At 40.9% G+C, this 19459-nt stretch overlaps 1 protein-coding gene across 2 annotated transcripts in view; it reads right to left on the reverse strand.

Moving 5' to 3' along the window:
• The window catches only part of luzp2 (leucine zipper protein 2), a 317514-nt gene extending 310324 nt beyond the window's left edge, over positions 1–7190 (reverse strand). For both annotated transcript variants that reach the window (XM_088333594.1, XM_088333593.1), the window contains exon 1: positions 7065–7190. In XM_088333594.1, coding sequence (XP_088189720.1) covers positions 7065–7126 — 62 coding nt within the window. In that variant the 5' untranslated portion in view covers positions 7127–7190. The remainder of the gene's footprint in view (positions 1–7064) is intronic.
• Positions 7191–19459: the final 12269 nt, after the last annotated feature.

The raw sequence follows: 19459 nt of genomic DNA on the forward strand, positions 1-19459 counted from the left end.
GCGAGGAAAGATAGGGGGACTGGGAAATGGTGTAATACTGCCATCTTTCGAGAAGGAGAGGGACTGCAGGCACCAAACCATGGCTAGACATGAATAGACAGGAGGTGGTGTCAGAACTCCCACACGTCTACCTTATCTAATTTTTTATATAGCCTTAATTTTAATTTTCAATGTTTAATTGTCGAGGTACTATATATTTTTTTCAATTTTTTGTCTCGTCTTGGAACTTTGTGTGTGTATTGGGATGTATCCCTGTTTTATCTTCACAATTGATGATGCACCAAGACTCTGTACTAGAGTTCGACTGATTGTCAGCCGGGCCCACCCCGGTGCCAGACGTTCCCAACAGACCCTCACGACAAGCTTGGGTCGGCCAAGTCGTACCGGCATCTTCTCATACTAATGGAGCCAACTCCCCACAAGGTGGTGATCAGTTGACAGCTCCGCCCCCTTCTTCACCCAAGTGTCCAAAACGTCGTTATTTCTGTTGCATTATCGCAGTAAATACGTACAAAGTAAATATCATTGACTATATAAAAAAGTACATAACAACATTAAATTGTTTTTACCAGCCAGTTTATATTGCATGTCTTTTTTATAAATGCTATTTGAAATCACAAAGGGGGCGGCATGACAACTGAGTGATTAGCCAATCTGCAGCACAGTTCTGAGGTTATGGGTTTAAACCCAGCTACCAGCCTGCCTGTGCAAGGTTTGCATGTTCTCCCCATGATTGCGTGGGTTTCTTCCGGGCACTCCGGTTTCCTCATACATTCCAGAAACTTACATGGTAGGTTATTGGCTGGTCCAAAGTGTTCCTCTGTGTGAATGAGCGAGTGAGTTGTCTGTCCCTGTGTGCCCTGTGATTGGCTGGCAACCAGTTCAGGGTGTCCCCTGCGCATTGCCCAAAAATTGCTGGGTTAGCGCCAGCACCCCTTTGTAAGGATAAACAGGGCAGATAATGGATGTATGGGTGGATAGACTTACAGGTGGAAGTGATATTCTGAGATAGATGATCTAGTTGGCACTCCACCAGTTTCATTTCATGTAAAAAGGACCACTTAAAATTACAGATCTCGTCTGTGCTCAATCGGGAATCTAAGACTAGATACCCTTAAACAATCTGACGGTTTGGAAAAGGAGGAGATGGCGTCGAGTAGAGCGGCTTCTTCGAAGGAGAGATTGCTGATGCAAGAGGCTTCAAAGATGGTGTCAAAAAAATATGTCAAAATGTTTTAGGACGAACCCTGAAAGAGAATACTTGAAATTCCAAGAAGGTGGGACTGTTTGAAGTGTGCAGATAGCGGGGGAGAAAGGAAAAATATGGAAGGCAGAAGAGCATTTGTGAGCTCCCAAAGCTGACCCGGAGTGGAGGGGGCTGGTGTCAATGCAGCCCGGTGTTCTACCTAAGGACCAATTGATTTCTGCAATGGCACACAAAGCTGCACAATCATTCTGCGGCTGGACTTTCACACTCCATCGGATAAAGTCAAAACCTTCTGATCACAATGCATCGAACCCAAGTTGAAATCACCGGTCTCATACAGGCATAAGCTGGCAGGTATACCTATTTTTCATTAACAAGCAAGCGTTTTGATTATGGGATGAGCACTGCGGTTGTCATTTTAGATTTCCGGGCAATCAAACAGGGAATGCGTTTAATATACAGGGCAATGGTATCGGGTCAGACACACATTATAAGAAAGGGATTCACTCCAAGACCACTGATGTGATGATTGCAAAGCTAACAAAGCAAGGCAGGTCTCTACCTCCGCTCGGCAGCGCAGGTCACGATTCATTTTACTCTTGTCCGCCTCCCGTTCAGTAATGTTCAATGTTAAAGTACTATGCCGCAGTGAACAGAATAAAAGCCTGCTTTTGAAAAAGAAAAAACAAACAAAAAAAAAAAATAATGAAATATGGCTATGGCGCGTCTTGGTTGGCAAAACAGACAACAATAAGAATAAAGTCAGTCTGTGTTATTTGGCACCTTCTAGTGGTAAAAAAAGTAATAATAATTCATGAAAAAAAACATCTAAATCAGTGTTTTTCAACTGGTGGGTTGGGACCCAGAAGTGGGTTATGGGCCCATTTTCATTTGCTTTGGCAAATTAGTGCTAAGAAGAAGAAAACAACAGAGGTTCAATGACACTCCTTAACAGTAGATGGCAATAATGCCCTGCTCAATCTCATCTTCCTATTCAGTCAATCCGCTCCATCCAAATTTTGTTTGAGAGGGACCATGTCTCATTTTATTGTGATTCGGTTCCTTTTATTTCATTTTTTCCCATGGTAATCAGTCACAAGAAAGTTAGTTCTATCAATCTACCCTGGTTATATCCCTCGAGAGGGGTGACCGACAGCAAGACAAACACATACACAAAAACAAAGAAAATAAAAACTAGGGTGAAAAAAAACACACAAAAAACTTTTTGGAACATGTCCAACCCAAATGCCCAAACATGCAAACATGTAAAGCACTTCGGCACCCAAGTTGGTCATGCTTTCGTCCCTTCTGATGAAACGGGACACAAGAAAGTGGCCATGTCACTCGGGTCAGGGTGACACAACACACTCTTCTGTTCAACAGATTTCACTGGTTTACCCCTGCTGCATCATTTGGGTGCCCTGCCCATCCCTTAGAACGCGTCTAAACATCTCACTAACCTTTTCCTATCACCAACAAAAGACAGTGAGTTATAAGTGGAAATGAGTGTGAAATAAAAAAAAATGGTGTCTGCCAATGAAGCACCAGTACATTACCAGTGCATTAATTGTCTACATAATAATGATTGTTGCCAAGGTTCACATAATATTTATATTTTGTGTACAAATTTCCTTACGATATGGCTATTTCAAAGCAGTTTTACGTCATTTTGTTGTTCAAAAAAGGCGAATATACAATATTCTATCCCTGCTTTAAACAGCACAATGCTTTTGTTGTATACATTTGAGAAGATTTTCTTTCTTGAGTCGGGTCCAGCTTATCATTTGGGTGTAATGTAGGGTCCTCAAGTAGAGCCTGTCGAGACCCAATGATCTAAATAATAATCAAAAATACATGAACTACCAAATAAAAATGTATTTCTTTTAAATACTCGTCGGGTGATACATTCACATTCATGATGAATGATATGAGCTTCACTTATCAGGAATTAATGAAAATGACTGTCATCTTGCTGCTACGGGTACCCAAAACTTAAAAAAAACATCCTCTTACTTGATGTTATGGAGAGATTTGGTCTCATGCTCTAGATGGTAGCAACGTGTGGCCACGTGCTGAGCAATCGATCAGCTCCCCTTTTTGTTTGGACCAGGGACGCTTGACCAGATCATGCCTCTGGGCGTGGTCTTAGATATCTGATACTCACAGTATGAAGGGGGTGGTGTTTGAAGTTGCTTAACTTGTTAGAAAGCTAAGAAAGTGTGAAATGTTCTGTGCCTGAGAATTCCACTTTAATCGACATACAACGTACGCTGAGAACATCATTTTATCAATATATTGCCTTGGATGTTTTAATTACATTCTTGTGATCGGATTTCATTATGGTATATGCTGATTTAGTAGGACAGGGAACTGTACAAAAGGGGACACAGTCGTTCCACCCATTCCAAAGTGAATTATTCGAAACAAAAAACGTGGAAGTCATTTATTTGCTTGGCTTATTTGCTCTACATAGACAACATTGCAAGCGCCATTTACGATCATCTCCAAGGGTTATTTGTGAATATAAACTATACACTCACGGGCAGACTTTAACACTATAAAGCCAATTAAAGCCATCACCTTCAGAATCATCTTTTTTTAATGAGATCGGAATAATGGGTGTTGAGACTGATGAGAGGTCTATTTTGCTCACACACTGTATATCATAGGTAAATAATTCCAAGTAAGCTAATTACAGTGTGTGTATTTGCTTGTTGTTATAATGATGCGGGCTAATATATTCATACAGGATGAGGCATTTCTGAAATGGGGGTATGTGTACTCCTGGGCATACAATGAAGGTCCTCCTGGTGTACCTTCAATTTTAAAATGTGTCGCATGGGTAGCATCGATCCAAAAAACTGAAAACACAGCACTTCCTTCACTTCTACATAAATGAAAAATAATGTCACGCTCACAGATATTTCCCTGTTTTGAAAAACATTTATTTTGTTTTTCCCTTTTTTTCAATTTATTTTGTGCTATGCTGGCAAATAGAAATTAAGAAGTGAAAAGATTAATGAAAATAAAATAGCTTGCATTTTCAGTTGTAGAAAGTCCTTCCCATTACAATTTACCTCTGGGATATGCTCCTGTATTTTTTTACATAGCCTATAATTGATACCTAATCTAATACACATCTCATAGTGTCCTGTTTAGGTGTAACATGCAACTGTCCTCTTTGGTGAGACCCGTATCGGGCAATGGCGCTTCTTAGGACAATGCTGTACAAACTAATGCCGGCTGCCGTCAATCACGAGGAAGAAAGAAATGCAATGGCGAAGGGAACACACCAGAGAGCAGTGTCTGTGTAATTTTCAAGCACACTTAGTGAGAAACATGGCAACAATCTCAAGTATTCACAAGCACTTATCCAAAAATTCAAGCATATCTTGAAAACACATTAAAATGTAGACATTGTCAAGGATTTTAAGCATCCTTATAAACCCTGTAAAAAAAAAAACATGTGAGAAAAAGCATGACGTCAAGCTCCAGCTCTCCCCCAGCCCCCATTCCTGGAACCTAATATGTTTAACCTTAAACAGCTCTGCTAAAATTAAGATTAAAGACGATAGGGACATTGGAAATTAAAGCAACAGGGCTCTTTGAACTCAATTAGGCATTGTTTACAGATACTTTACTTAACTCATTCAGCATCAAAGACAGGTTTTCATGTCAGAAAATAGTATCAGTGGGTCTGAATAAAAAAAATTGCCAACAAAAGGACAGAAAGACAAATTCATCTCATCGCATCTCATCTCATCCGCTACACCGCTTAACCTCAGTACGGTCGCGGGGATGCTGGAGCCCATCCCAGCAATCATCGGGCAGTGGGCAGGGGACACCCTGAACTGGTTGCCAGCCAATCGCAGGGCACACGGGGACAGACAACTCACTCGCTCATTCACACCTAGGGACAATCTGGACCGGCCAATTCACCTGAAATTCATGTTTTTGGAATGTGGGAGGAACAGGTGTGCCCGGTAGAAACCCACGCAAGCACGGGGAGAACATACAAACTCCGCACAGGAAGTCTGGAGCTGGATTTGAACCCACGCAGGAGGTTCCCAAGACATGAACTGTGCCGCACATGCGCTAACCACTGCGCCGCCGTGCTGCCCAGAAAGACCAATTATACATTTCAAATCAACGTTTTTTGTGTGTTGCATTTCCTTAACTCACCTAAGTGCCCAGAACGGATATTCACGTCATATTCATATTTCATTGCAGGAAATATTGTACCGTAGCCTGTAAATGAGCATTCTGTAGGTGGGCTGTACAATCAGATTATTGTCAACAAAAGATAACCAAAGCCCAATTTTAGATTTGAAATCAACTGTTTATGACAACACAAAGAAGAAACTGATAAGGAAGCTGACCACTATCAACATTAGACATTTTCTTTTCAAATGTTTTTCTATTCAGGGTCTCATATTACAATTGTTCTTTTAAGCATTTTGGTAATCATGGAACACATTTCAGGGTCTTGGAAAACAAGTCAAAATCTGTGTGATACTGGTTAGCAGCAAATGAGTGTAAAGTGGAACCTCGGTTTCGAACAAATCGGAGTCCGACCAAACATTTCGAGAAATTCTTGCTTCGCTGTTAGGTCAAAAAAATCAGAGTTCGAACGCCGGGGTGGATCTTTTACATCACATTGTTTTAACTCATTTTTATTTTCTTAGGTGCAATTGCACCTCCAGTACACTAGGGGGCGTCCGAGATTAAACAAGTGTGTAGCAAATGGGCCGAGTTACAGAATTTGACCACACCGATGAAGCTGCAGCCACCAGAGTCATCATGACTTTAATGACACTGTCACGAACCACTTCCGAAAAGTGCTAAAAAGAAGGCAGAAGCAAGTGTCATTGGATAGATATTTTAAGAGAAAAAAACATCCTGTAGCCAGTCATCCGTAGCAAAGAGATTTGAACGTGTGAGCACCCCTCAGACAGAAGAGCTCCCCGAAGTTTTTATGGAAGGGGACTCTCCTTCCAAACAATAATTTTCCTTCCTCCTCCATCCCTCTCACCGTCCATCTGCGCCTTCTGCTGACCACCACAAAGGTAAAAAATCCTATTCATATATCTTTTCATTATCATTTTTTTTTATTTTTACACGTTCATTTTAGCGTAATATTCTGTTTTTTGTTTTTGTTCCGTCTTTATTTTCTTTTTATTTTCCTTTTATTTTATTCTATTTGTTATTGTATGTGTCGGTCACCCCTCTTGAGGGATATGATAGAGGTAGATAGATAGATAACGCAAACGTAAAAAGGTAAACATGCAGGGTGTTGGAACGGATTAAAACTGTTTACATTATTTGTAATGGGAATTTAATTTATGTGTTCGAACAAATCGGTTTTCGAACAGGGTTCTGGAACGGATTATGGTCGAGAACCGAGGTTCCACTGTATAGAGAAAATAGTCTACCTCCAACTTTTTACGGACACCCCAAACGACGGACCCTATTTTGAAAGCATAACCTATATGACACAAGCGTGCCAACTGCAGCAACAGTCACCCCATCCTCTCTTTTCACCTGATTTCAACTTGCTCTCCCTTCAACTGGCATGCAGCAAAAGTCTCCAAAAAGCACAACGGTCACCCCAACACCACCCCGCCAGGCATGGCAAACAGGGCAACGCGCACACACAATGGGACAACTGTCTCCAAGCCCACCCAAAACAGAGTAAGATAATTGCTCAGTAAAACAGAAGACCCCTTCCTTCCTCACTCACACATGCAAACCCCCCTCTGTCCATGCCAGGATCCGTTTTTGGATCTTGAGTGTGATATCCCTGCTGTTTCGGAGTGTTCTGAAACCGGTTGAATGGAAAGCGGATCTGGTGCCTTACCTGGTGTTGAGACTCAAAGCTGGACAGAGAAGCAGCATGCAAAAAGCCTGGATGGATTTCATAGCTGAATCACACTCCCGTCTCAGATGCTTTTAGCCTTTCCCCTGCGTCGCTCTCCTCACTCTCTTCCCACTGGCTGCTTGGGATTTTAGAGCACTCTCGCGCAAACGCACGGTGCGCGCACTCCCGCGCACTCTCTCTCTCTATTTCGCGTGCGCGCCCATGCGGAGAGACAGACGGATGCAACACAGTGGCGATGCGAGGGGGAGATGAGGTGGGTGGGGATGGGGATAGGGGGCTTAATCTGGTTTGAAATAACACCGGGACACGGATCGACTTGCTAATGAAAAGAAGTAGGTGTGGCTTGAAATGAAGAGAGAAAGATGCTGCGGAGATGTGATGTCGGTAGCCGCGCTCTTGCAGCCAAACAGGAAGGCATCTTCCTTTGCCATTGCGCGGTGATGTTTTCTGTACCAGTATTTGTCCGAGTGGTCTTCGTATACTCACCCTGTGGCCCCTTCTCAAGGTTTATTATTTCCCCATGCTTGGGTTTTTGAGTTTTTCCTTGCCCGAATGCAGGTTTCAGATGAAGGGAGTGTTATTGTGGCCTGTGCAGTCCTATGAGACATTTTGTTGTTAAGGGCTATATAAATAAACTTGAGTGGAGAGGTGTTGTGAAAGGATAGTGGGATGTTTGGATGCGTTCTAAGAGATGGGCAGGGCACCCGTATGATGCGGCAAGGGTAAACCAGTGAAAGCTGTCAGGCCCTGCTGTTGAACTGAAGTGTGTTGTGTCACCCTGACTCGAGTGACATGGCCGCTTTCTTCGGTCCCGTTTCGTCTGGAGGGACGAAAGCATGACCAACTTAGGTGCCGAGGTGCCCAACATTTGGGTTGGCCATGGTCCAAACATTTTTGTGTTTGGGTTTTTTTTTTTGTTCCCTCTTTATTTTCTTTTTATTTTCCTTGTATTTTATTGTATCTGTTATTGTATGTGTCGGTCACCCCTCTTGAAGGGATATGATAGAGGTAGATAGATAGATAGATAGATAGATAGAGAGAGAGAGAGAGAGAGAGAGAGAGAGAGAGAGAGAGAGAGAGAGAGAGAGAGAGAGAGAGAAAGAGAAAGAGAAAGAGAAAGAGAGAGAGAGAGAGAGAGAGAGAGAGAGAGAGAGATAGATAGATAGATAGATAAATAGATGGATAGATGGATAGATAGATAGATAGATAGATAGATAGATAGATAGATAGATAGATAGATAGATAGATAGATAGATAGATAGATAGATAGATAGATAGATAGATAGATAGATAGATAGATAGATAGATAGATAGATAGATAGATAGATAGATAGATAGATAGATAGATAGATAGATAGATAATGCCGTTTTATACTTTGGATCCCTGGCCGAAAACGATCGGTCTGCGGATCGGTACCTGGGCTGTGGAAAGTTAGGTATAGGGTTCCACGGAAAGGAAAATGAGTTTGATTATGTTCTACTAGTGGTGGGCCGTCAGGGCCTGCAAGGACTTCTCTGCTGGCTTTAAAAATCATCTGGATCATGTGATGTTTATTATATTTTAACTATGAATACTCGTTAAACAATTTCCCATTTGTCTGTTTCATTTCATTGCGTTTCCCTGGTTGTGCTGCTTCCAGATGTGTGCTGTCAAATTAAATAATTTAATCAATCACATTTCACCAGTTTTTTGTTCCCAGACTCAGAAATATGCCTGGAGGTCATCACAAACATATATGAAGACCCTTGGAGCATGACACCAGTAAAGATATAATTTCAGACATTCAGATTTCGAGTTGGCAACAACATCAAGACATTCTTGCAGGCATAATGCACCAAAGTCTGAAATCTACTGTTTTACTAAAATATAAGTTTTAGATTTTTTTTTCACTATCCAGTGAAATGTTCCCTCATTTAAACATTTTTTTATAATAAGCAATTAAATGTCAAGCAACTCAGAATCTCTGAATATCACACCGAAATGTTGATTAAGATATTGACTTCAGTGCAAAACCAATAACCTTATCACAGCCTGACGGCCAGGCTTGCTTCTTTCTCTCTCCCCTCTCGCTTCCCCTTGCCTTTTTTTGGTCACTTCCTTCCTTCTTCCCTAATTTCCACCCACACCTGGTGTCACTTGTGCTGATTACTCTCTTCTCACACTTCTGCTGCTGCACTATTTAACCGCTCCGTTTTCTTGGCTCGGTGCTAGTCTGTTTCCCGAACCATCCAAATTAAAGATCCATTGCTGCGCTAATCTGTGTGTCTGTCCCGAAAGGGTCTGTTGCAAAACCAAGAGATACAAGAATATTCTTTGATTTTTTTTTTTCATGTAAAACACATTATCCCTGAAAAACACAAGAAACTGAACTAAAAATGTTTACAGATGTACCAAAAAAAGAGTTTATACAAAATAATTTTCACCTTTTCACACACAATGAAATTAGTTGGTCACCTTTAAGAGCCAGTTCATAAAGCTGATTCATTTGTGAACAACACAACCAAATGCCTAAGTGTGAAATGCATGACCCGCCACTATTGCCTATTGTTTTACTGACACTGCTACGTTTCAGAATAAATTTGAACCCGGGCTTTGAAGGGGTACGCTTGAAATCAATTCATTGTGTTTCGCACAAGCGGGTGCAGTTGCCTGTCAGGCTGTCATGTTGGAGACAAGGTTTCAAGCTTGCTGAAGATACACTCAAGGATGAATCAAAACAAACTTTTTGGGCTTATAGCCAATTAGCGTGGGGTATGGTCAACTGCAGCCCCCTACTACTACTCTAGTCAATGTAACTGAGTAAATGTATTCCGTTACTACCTCCACGTCCACTACACAGCATCATATCCAGACAGAAGAGCAGCTTCAGCGACAGGCTGCTGTCACAGTCTTGTACCACGGACAGACTCTAGAGATCTTTTCTTCCTCATGCCATGAGGCTCTTTAACTCCACCCGGCAGAGTAAAGGCCCACATTAAACCACACCCCCTACATTGCATATTACCGTATTTTCTTGCAATGTGTCTTCTGTGTAGCACTATCTAGATACTCCATATAACACGCTACAGTGGGTATTAGCACGTCACAATGGGTATTTGTATATTGTATTCTTTTTGGTTTATTATTGTATTGTTCTCAGCACAGGGATGCTGCTGGAAATGTGAATTTCCCTGCGGGGATGAATAAAGTATCTATCTATCTATCTATCTATCTATCTATCTATCTATCTATCTATCTATCTATCTATCTATCTATCTATCTATCTATCTATCTATCTATCTATCTATCTATCTATCTATCTATCTATCTATCTATCTATCTATCTATCTAGCTATCTATCTATCTATCTATCTATCTATCTATCTATCTATCTACCTACCTACCTACCTACCTACCTACCTACCTACCTACCTACCTACCTACCTACCTGTGAGTATGTGTAAATACATTTTTTTCAGTGTAAAATGGAACTGACACTTCTGCGGATTCAAGAGAGCATAATTGTCGATGACAAACAGCGGAAGCTTTTCATTTTTTACAAAAGGAAAAATACGATGATGCAAAGAAAATTGATGCTGACGTGCCAAAGTCATAAAAATCCAAGTAATTAAAACGAGAGCACTCAAGGAGAACAGACCTCTGCCAAAGTTTCGACATTTGAAGTATTTGCAATTTTTTAAAACCATTGAACATTGTATTTTATCATCTAACTCAAGAAGGAAGTGAGTGATTTCAGTCACATACATATTTAGACTATAAATCACATTATTCCTTATTGTTTATTTGTTTCCATGACACGTTATCTGAGTTAATTCACGCAAAAAGGCATATAGTTTTACAAACGGATATGCCACGAATATAGTAGTTCTGAGGAATTAGATATGTAACTCACATTTTTCTTCCGCTCAGCAGCTCGATTTCCCACAAGGACTGACAGAACAGAGGATTTTCAATGTAGAAATGTAATTATGAACCATTCTTCTCGTACTTAGAATGATAATCTAAGAGAAAACCAAACAAATGTGCCTACAACTGGAGTGGGAACAGGTTGATTTAAAAGAATTAAGGAAAAAAATGATCAATTTAATTTTTGGTTGACAGTCTGAAATCCAATACATTGGCAATATATTAGGGAATAAGATAAGGTAGGCAGATCCATATTTTCTCATACGTATTTAGGAATAAAAAAGCAGAGTCCGCCCGGCGTTGCCAGTGATTCTCCGTGGGCGAGGTTAGTGGGGCCGTGGTTTGTTGAAAAAGCGCCAGGGAGCCACTTTGGAGTACCGGAGAGCCACAGGCACCTCCAGAGTCTTTTGTACAAGATGCAGCAACCAGGGGAACCAAAGACAGGTTTTACACTTGGAAACACACAACCAAGAGAAGGCTTTCTAAGTTTGATCAAAATAAGTTTTATTGACCAGTAGAAAACGGTTTGGGGATTTGGTGAATGAAGCCTAAAGTTCTCTCCGATCGGAGGTAGGCTGCCTGTGGTAGGTGGAAGGGAGCAAAAAATTTAAATCAAATAAGGCCTGCATTCTAGGGTTCCCCATAAGATCAGTGTTCCGTCCAGTCCTGACCTCCCTTCACTCTTAACCAAACAGAATTCTTACTGGTGCTCCCCAGCTTGGTGATCTCCTTTTCTCTCTGGGCAGCTGCCTTTAAATACAGCTTCATGGTTATTTGGCAGATCTGCCTTAGGTGTAACCACTCCCAGGAGCCAATTAATTGCCGTACAGGTACTGGGAACCTTTCCCAATAGAAAATGGCGTGTCAGTCCACCCAGGACAGCCTACTTTATCGGGTGGGACATTGAGTTGCAACAACGAAGGCACATGTTTATCAAGCTGGTTGGTATTTATTGTGGGTGCCTAGCTAAAAACACTCCCAGTGGCGTTGAGTACGACTGTACACATTTTCACCAAAATCGGTTTAGCCGTTTTGGAGACCATAATCCACATAGTTTAGATTAGAATTGATACTGTCAGGACCAGAACAGAAACAGGACCCAATTGCGTTAAATTTCACACAAGTTGTATTAAAGGAAAGAGGGCAGACTGCGTCCACGATCCGGTGTTCGCTGGGCGCGGGAAGCAGGTCGCTCCGAAAGCGGAGGTGGGACTGTGGCGAGCTGGTGGGAACGGAAAAACGGGCCAGGAGTCGGGACAGGAGAGCAAAAAACGTGGTCTGGGTCGGAAGCTAGTCGTAAGCCAGGAAAGAAGAGTAGACGTGGTTGAGGACAAAAAAGGTTGAAAGCCGGGAAAGGAGAGTAGGCGTGGTCAGGATCAAAAAACGGGTCGAAGCCGGGAAACAGACGGGAGCAAAAACAGGTGGGAGTCAGGGTCCAAAGAGCTTGCCTAGAGTACACTGAGGTACGCAGACGGACTGACAAAAGGCGAAAGACAGGAGTGGTTTTGAATAGGGACAGGGAGCCAATCAGAGTCCGAAGCAGTTGGCGCCAAATGAGCGGGCACAGGTGCTTCATATCAGTAATCATGACAGAAAATTGGATTAGATAAACATCAGACATCTACATGTAAATGTTTTATTTCAACTTGTATTGTTTATAATATACAATTAAGTCAAATTATTTCTTTTTTTTTCCTTGTATGAAATTGATGAATATCTTAATAAGTAAAACAAATGCATGATTGAAAAAATAGCAGGTACAGAAAAATATATCCAGCTATTTGCGCATTGGCCTTGAGCCCACTACGCAGAAAGAGACACTGTGGACAAAAGTGTGATCAAAACAGCAGTATTTTAAATAGAAGGTTTTTAATTTACCATTTTATATATATTATCCGGATATTTGTAACGTTTTCGTTTGGCAAGCCGTGGTTGCAGTTGACAGCGGGGAGTACTTACGAGAATCTGTTTTTATTTAGCCTTATTAGACTCTTTTGCTGCTTTCTGACATAGCTTTGAGGACCTGACGTGTTTTTCTGTCATCGCTTTTTAGCATGGTGTTTGTTGTCACGCAGTGTATAAATGCATGAACACATTTGTTAGATGTCATCAGTAAAAGTTGAGTTTGCAATAAGTTTCAATACTGCTAGTTTTATTAGATTAGAAAGAAAACAAAATTGCTGCCAGATCAGCCTACGGTAGGGCGTCTCGACAGGATAGGACCTTTTGGATAGAACATCGTATTAAAAACGCTGATGGAACAGACATGGCCTGTGGGTCTTACTTTGCCCATCCCTGGCCCGGAACAAGCATTTCCCTTTCTATGCTGGAAACTTGTGTCACGTTCCTTCTTGCCACTTGTCAAAATATTTCGGCTTTGATTTTGAAAATAAGCATCCCCATAGTAGACTATGGGAGAATGAAAATATGACTTAATATCTACAGTGGAACCTCGGTTCTCACCATAATCCGTTCCAGAACCCTGTTCGAAAACCGATTTGTTCAATCACCGAAATCATTTTTCCCATTAAGAATAATGTAAATCGTTTTAATCCGTTCCAACACCCTGAATGTTTACGTTGAATGTTTAATGTAAACTTAAAGCTAACCCAGGCTAATCGTACGTTCGCGTTATCGTAATCTTCCGTACGAAAGATTACGCTAACATGAACGTGTAAAAATAAAAAAATCAGGTCGTTTACAAGTCATTTAGCACCCGGGTCTCCACAACAAGTGGTGAGCAGTTCATTGGAAAGGGGGCTCAGTTCCAAGACCCTCAATGTTGGGCTCCGTTCCAACACCCTGAATGTTTACTGAATGTTTAACGTAAACTTAAAGCTAACCCAGGCTAATCGTACGTTCGCGTTATCGTAATCTTCCGTACGAAAGATTACGCTAACATGAACGTGTAAAAATAAAAAAAATGATAAAGAAAATAATTATGAATAGGATTTCTTACCTTTGTGGTGGTCAGCAGAAGGCGAAGGCAAGATTAGCAATAGTTGTACGCACTACTTTTCTTTTTTCACCTGTAGCAACTTTGCTGCTTGCACTGAATTTCTTCGAAGGCACAATTAGGGGCTAAAACACTTCGTACACCTATATTAAAAGCGAAAGCAAACCGAAGCACTTCCGCACGCGATAACAGTTGGTCAGGAAAAGAGCGATCTACACCCGTACGTCGCTCAGCATCGCACCCCTAGCATACGCACTCATGCATTACCGGCGTTCGAACTGCGATTTTTTGACCAAACAGCAAAGCAAGAATTTCTCGAAATTTTTCGTCAGACTCCGATTTGTTCGAACTGAGAGGCGTTCGAAAACCGAGGTTCCGCTGTACTTGGTCTGATGATAATATTGATTAATTTAAAATAATTTGCGGGGATAGGCTAATTTTGGTTTCATAAAGCCCAAACCGTCACAGTGTTTGTGCAGTATTGTTTATGGAAAAAATGAAGCACATTTTTAAGGATGTTCAAAGCCAATTTTGCAATATTTCCAGTACCATTTAAATAGTAAATCTTGTGAGAATCATCTATTTTGCAGAGCCACGTATAAATCTACTATTCACACATCTGTTTTTTAATCTTGCGTGTGCATTCATCAAGACATAATATCTCGAGTTAACAGCAAACATATTTGTTTTTGAGAAAAATCCCTCCCTACATGTGTTGGGTTAAAATGACAGTAAAATGTAGCTTTCATTTTCAGTTTCAGGAAAAATGTTCCAATACAATTTACTACTGGGAAATGCTACCTTATTTTTTCCACGGCCCATAATAATTGCCCATAATTGATACGTAACACATTTTATACTGCCCTGTTTAGGTGTAGCATGCACCTGTCCTCTTGGGCACGACCCATAGGGGGCGATGGCACATTATAGTATGATGCTGTACAAACTAATGCCAGCTGTAGGTAATCGCAAAGGAAGAAGAAATACACTGGCAATGCGAAACCATCAGGAGACCAGTCTCTGTGTCAATTTTAAGAAGACTTGATGCCACATGTGCGGTCCCTTCTCAAGGTTTCTTCATTTTCCTCATGTTGAGGTTTTTGAGTTTTTCCTTGCCCTCATGTTGGTTCCAGATCAGGGGATGGTGTAATAATAGTCTGAAAAAATAGTCTGTGTAATAACCTGTGAAGCCCTTTGAGACTCTTTGATTAAGGGCTATACAAATAAAACTGACTTGACTTGACTTGACAAGAAAGATATTCACTATTTCAAGTATTTACAAGCACTTCACCCAAAATGTATGCTCTTTTCACTCCTTGAAAACACAACATTAGAATCCAAGCATTATTGAGGATTTCAAGAACCCGTACAAACCCCGCAGTCAATGTGGATTATATATTCCAAAGTGTATGTTGCCATTTTCTATCAGAAAATGACTCAAGAAAACTACACTAATGCACATTTTCGAATCAAATCAGCATTTTGTGAGAGTCAGCCTGGAAAACAAGACAAACGGCAACCCGGGGCCACAAGCCATGTAATACATGCAGAATATGAAATAGGCCATGCTAAAGGTGAAAGTCACATACCATGCACCATGGACGTGATAAATCATGTCTATTAAGGGTTTAATGGAATTTCCAGTCTGTTGTGTTCTTGTAAGAGGCTACTGTCCGTAATAAAATAGCCCCGCCAATTTATTGGTTTAATTAAACTCTCAGCCACAGTGACCGGTTGTAATGAGTAGGCCGGACCACAGTGTGCATCAGATTAGAATACAGATACAGTGCCTAGCCAAAATATTAGACTTGTTTCTGCTTTCAAACTTAGAACTGAATTAAAATATTAGCCCACCGGTTCTCTCAGCTCAGCCAGTAGTTCCTTGATGGTGATCCAATGTGTACCTTATCAAGTAACAATGAAAAACAGTGCACCTGTGTGTCCTTGAGTCTCACTTTAAATCAGTGGTTCCCAAGGTGGGCGGTACCGCCCCCCTGGGGGCCGTAGAAAAACTGGGTGGGTGGTGAGTAAGAGGGGCGTTTGGGGGGCGGAAGTCCGAAGACGAAGTCAGAAGTTTAAACGTAGTGTGGTTGTGAATCCACTAAGCACTGTGTTTTTTTCAAGGTTTTGCAGTGAGTGTTGGAGTTTTGGCCAACCACACTTGTTATTGTTTAAGGCCTGACCAATCAGAGGGAAGTTTTAGTAATAGCAGTAGCCAATAAACGCGATTCAAAGTTTGCTTGCAAGCACCACACTATGCCACACCCACCGTGTGAGCTCATTGAGTGTTATAGCGGACTCCGTAAACATAGTCCCAGAGTCAACAAACGAGAAGGAACCGAAGCTTGCACTGGAGAGCCAAGGGGGTGCCAGCCTGCAAATCTTTGGGAACCATGGCTTTAACTGCCCAATGATGGGCTCAGAGGTCTGTGAAAAGAGAGACTGGAGAACGGGCAACATCGTGTTGAGCAAATAACAAAACAGGCAGGTCCAGGATAAAGTTTTGGAAAAGTTGTTGCAACACTTACACATCTTCCAGAGCACTGTGAGAGTAATTCTAAAAAAATGGAGAGAGCATAAAACTGCCCTTTATGATAGGGTATAGGGTGGCAAGGAGAAAACCCTTTCTGAATAAAATAAAAAGGCCCGTTTAGAGTTTGGAAAAAGCCAAATGGGAGATACAGATAACATGTAGAACAAGGTGGTCGGTCAGATGAGACCAGAATTGAACATTTTAGGCTGAATGCAAAGCTTTAAATTTGGTGTAAGAGTAGCACTGCACATCACCCTGAAAACACCATCCCCGCTGTCAAACATGGTGGTGGCAGCATCACGACAGCAGTTACAATTTACTCGTGAAAAAATCCATTTATGGGTCGAGAGCCATAGGTTCCCGATACCTGCTATAAGAGTATTTGTGGAAGAATACCACAAACGATCACCATTATACCTTGAGGAATTTGAGCCTTTTTTAGGAAGAATGGGCAAAATTTTTGTGTGCAAAATATATACAAGTATAACCCAAAAAAGCCTGTGATCACAGCATAAGATAAGTATAATCGTGCGGTATCAACTCAAAGGGGACATATTTTTGACAAGGCCTACCTTTTTTAAAATGTTGAATGCATTTAAATTTTATATCTGTAAATTTAAAGCCTGAAATATGGCAAGTACACTACTTTTGCAAGTTCTTGCTTGACTCTCTGAAATTGCTTCAATTACATTGCATAAGTTGTACTCTTCCCGTTGCCAATGTGCTAGCTCAGCCCATCTCTCCAGTATCGTAAAGAATAATTATTGAGGATTAGCATGAATTGCTGATATCAAGTGTGATTACATTTCGCTAAATCCCCGAAGCTAAGCTGGCGTGTCACATCAAATGGTTTGTATATTTTGTGCACTCTATCCGTAATATTTTTCTTCAGCCCTTACTATCGGTATTACATATTATATGTATTCCATTCGTTTTCTACTACATATTTTGTTGAAGGTCATGAGTGTTATGGAGTCGAGTCTCGGCAGCGTTGCTTCTTAGCATTGAAAATTACAAGGTGATTGCAGGGACGACTGCAGGGACCTTAATTTGTATTATTCGATTTTTTCTTTACATTTCATAAATGTAATTATTTCAATTAAAATAAAATAACAGTAAATATTCTAAAAAGCACACCGTCCTGCTCTTTGATTTTCCTCACATATTTTCTGGATCCAGTAATATTTGACCACTAGATGTCTCTGTGTTGAGTAATGCAACCGAAAACAAGTGCACAAGGAAGAATACATACTATTGAGAATCAAAGTAACCAAACTACACTATTATTCTTTCAGTTTTTACCCCAGCCTTTTACTTTTTGAATATTGGGGTATCCTTAGCAGCAAGATGACAGGAAATTATATCAGCTCCATTTAGATCAGTGTTTTTCAACCTTTTTTGAGCCAAAGGCTTTCAAAACCCCGCAGAGAACCACTCACTTGTCTCACTCCCTACTCTTACACATGCTCTGCTGTTCACCAGGGTTGGGTAGGGTTACCTTAACTGGATTACTTTCAATGACTTTTGGATTACTGCAATACCAAATATGCAAATAAAAGACAAAATAAACTAAATATGAATAAAATGATGACTCACAACACGTGGTAAGCTTTCTCTCCTGGCTTTGGTCTCTTTGATCTCCGGCAAAACTAACATAAAATGCGACAGAAACAAAATGAAAATAAATCCAAACAGCTTGCCAACATCATTTTTGCCGTTCCATGTATTCTGTTACTCCCCAAGCCTGCACAACATTTTGTAATTGTATTCATATTTAGTTTCTTTTGTCTTTTATTAGCATATTTGGTATTGGAGTAATCCAAAAGTAATTGAAAGTAATCAAATTAAAGTAACCCTACCCAACCCTGCTGTTCACATAAAAACTCTTCAATGCTTCCAACAATTTTCTATCCACTCCATACTTTACCATCACCTGCCAAAACGCCTCTCAATCGACCCCGTCATATGCCTTTTCTAAGTCAATGAAAGCCAAATAAACATCCTTACCTTTTGCAAAATATTTGTCTCACACCTGTCATATTGCAAACACCTGATCCACCCGTCCGCTTCCTTTCTTGAAAAAACTCTGCTCCTCCATCACCACCTCATCTGTTCTTCCTCTCAATCTCTCAATCAAGACTCTTCCATACAGTTAACACACATGATCTGCATTTTTATATAGCGCTTTTCAAGTCAAGATTTCCCAAAGCGCTTTACAGTGTGCTTCACATTTCCCAATAGCGGCCATGCAGCCATATAAGGCGCTAACCTGCTTATTGGGGGTATTAGGGGTTCAGTGTCTTACCCAAGGACATGACACACAGAGGAGCCGGGATTCGAACTGGGATCTCTTGATCCCAAGACGAGCGCTCTACCTCCTGAACCACTGCCAGACAACAAACGGATACCTCTTGAATTGCTACATTCATACTTAATATTAGAGAAAATACATAAATAGGTATTTCAGTAGAGTAGTTCCACTAAAAATACATGAATACATAATTCAATCCAACATTTCCATTAAAAATACTTACATAAATGGATGAATTAATTAATTAATACATAAATAAATCAAAACGGAAATGTACTCCCTGAGCAACTGTACAGACTAAATTTAAGAGGTCAAATGCCACATTTGTTTTGATTCCGCTTGCAATGAAGAATGCTTTTAATGTCAGGATGAGTCTTAAATGCTTGCGAAGATAGCGGGCAATTGTAGATGGTAAAACAACTCCAGTAAATTATTGAGTTTCCTTAAACTGAACGTGCTTGTATTTAAAAGATGAGTTAAAGTTTTGTAACGTGAAGAAACCAAAGAGCTAATCCTGTCATGGTTGCCATGGCACCCAATTGGCCGCGCCCGTGTGTATCACGGTTACCAAGGTATCCTATTGGCCCCACCCATGTGTGTTACGGTTGACATGGTGCCCAATTGGCCCCGCCCATGGGGCGCCAGCCCCGTTGAGAGATTGGATTTC

Source organism: Urocampus carinirostris, chromosome 4 (assembly GCF_059441175.1).
Source record: "Urocampus carinirostris isolate Australia breed hairy pipefish chromosome 4, RoL_Ucar_1.0, whole genome shotgun sequence".
In the NCBI taxonomy this organism is placed as follows: Eukaryota; Metazoa; Chordata; class Actinopteri; order Syngnathiformes; family Syngnathidae; genus Urocampus; species Urocampus carinirostris.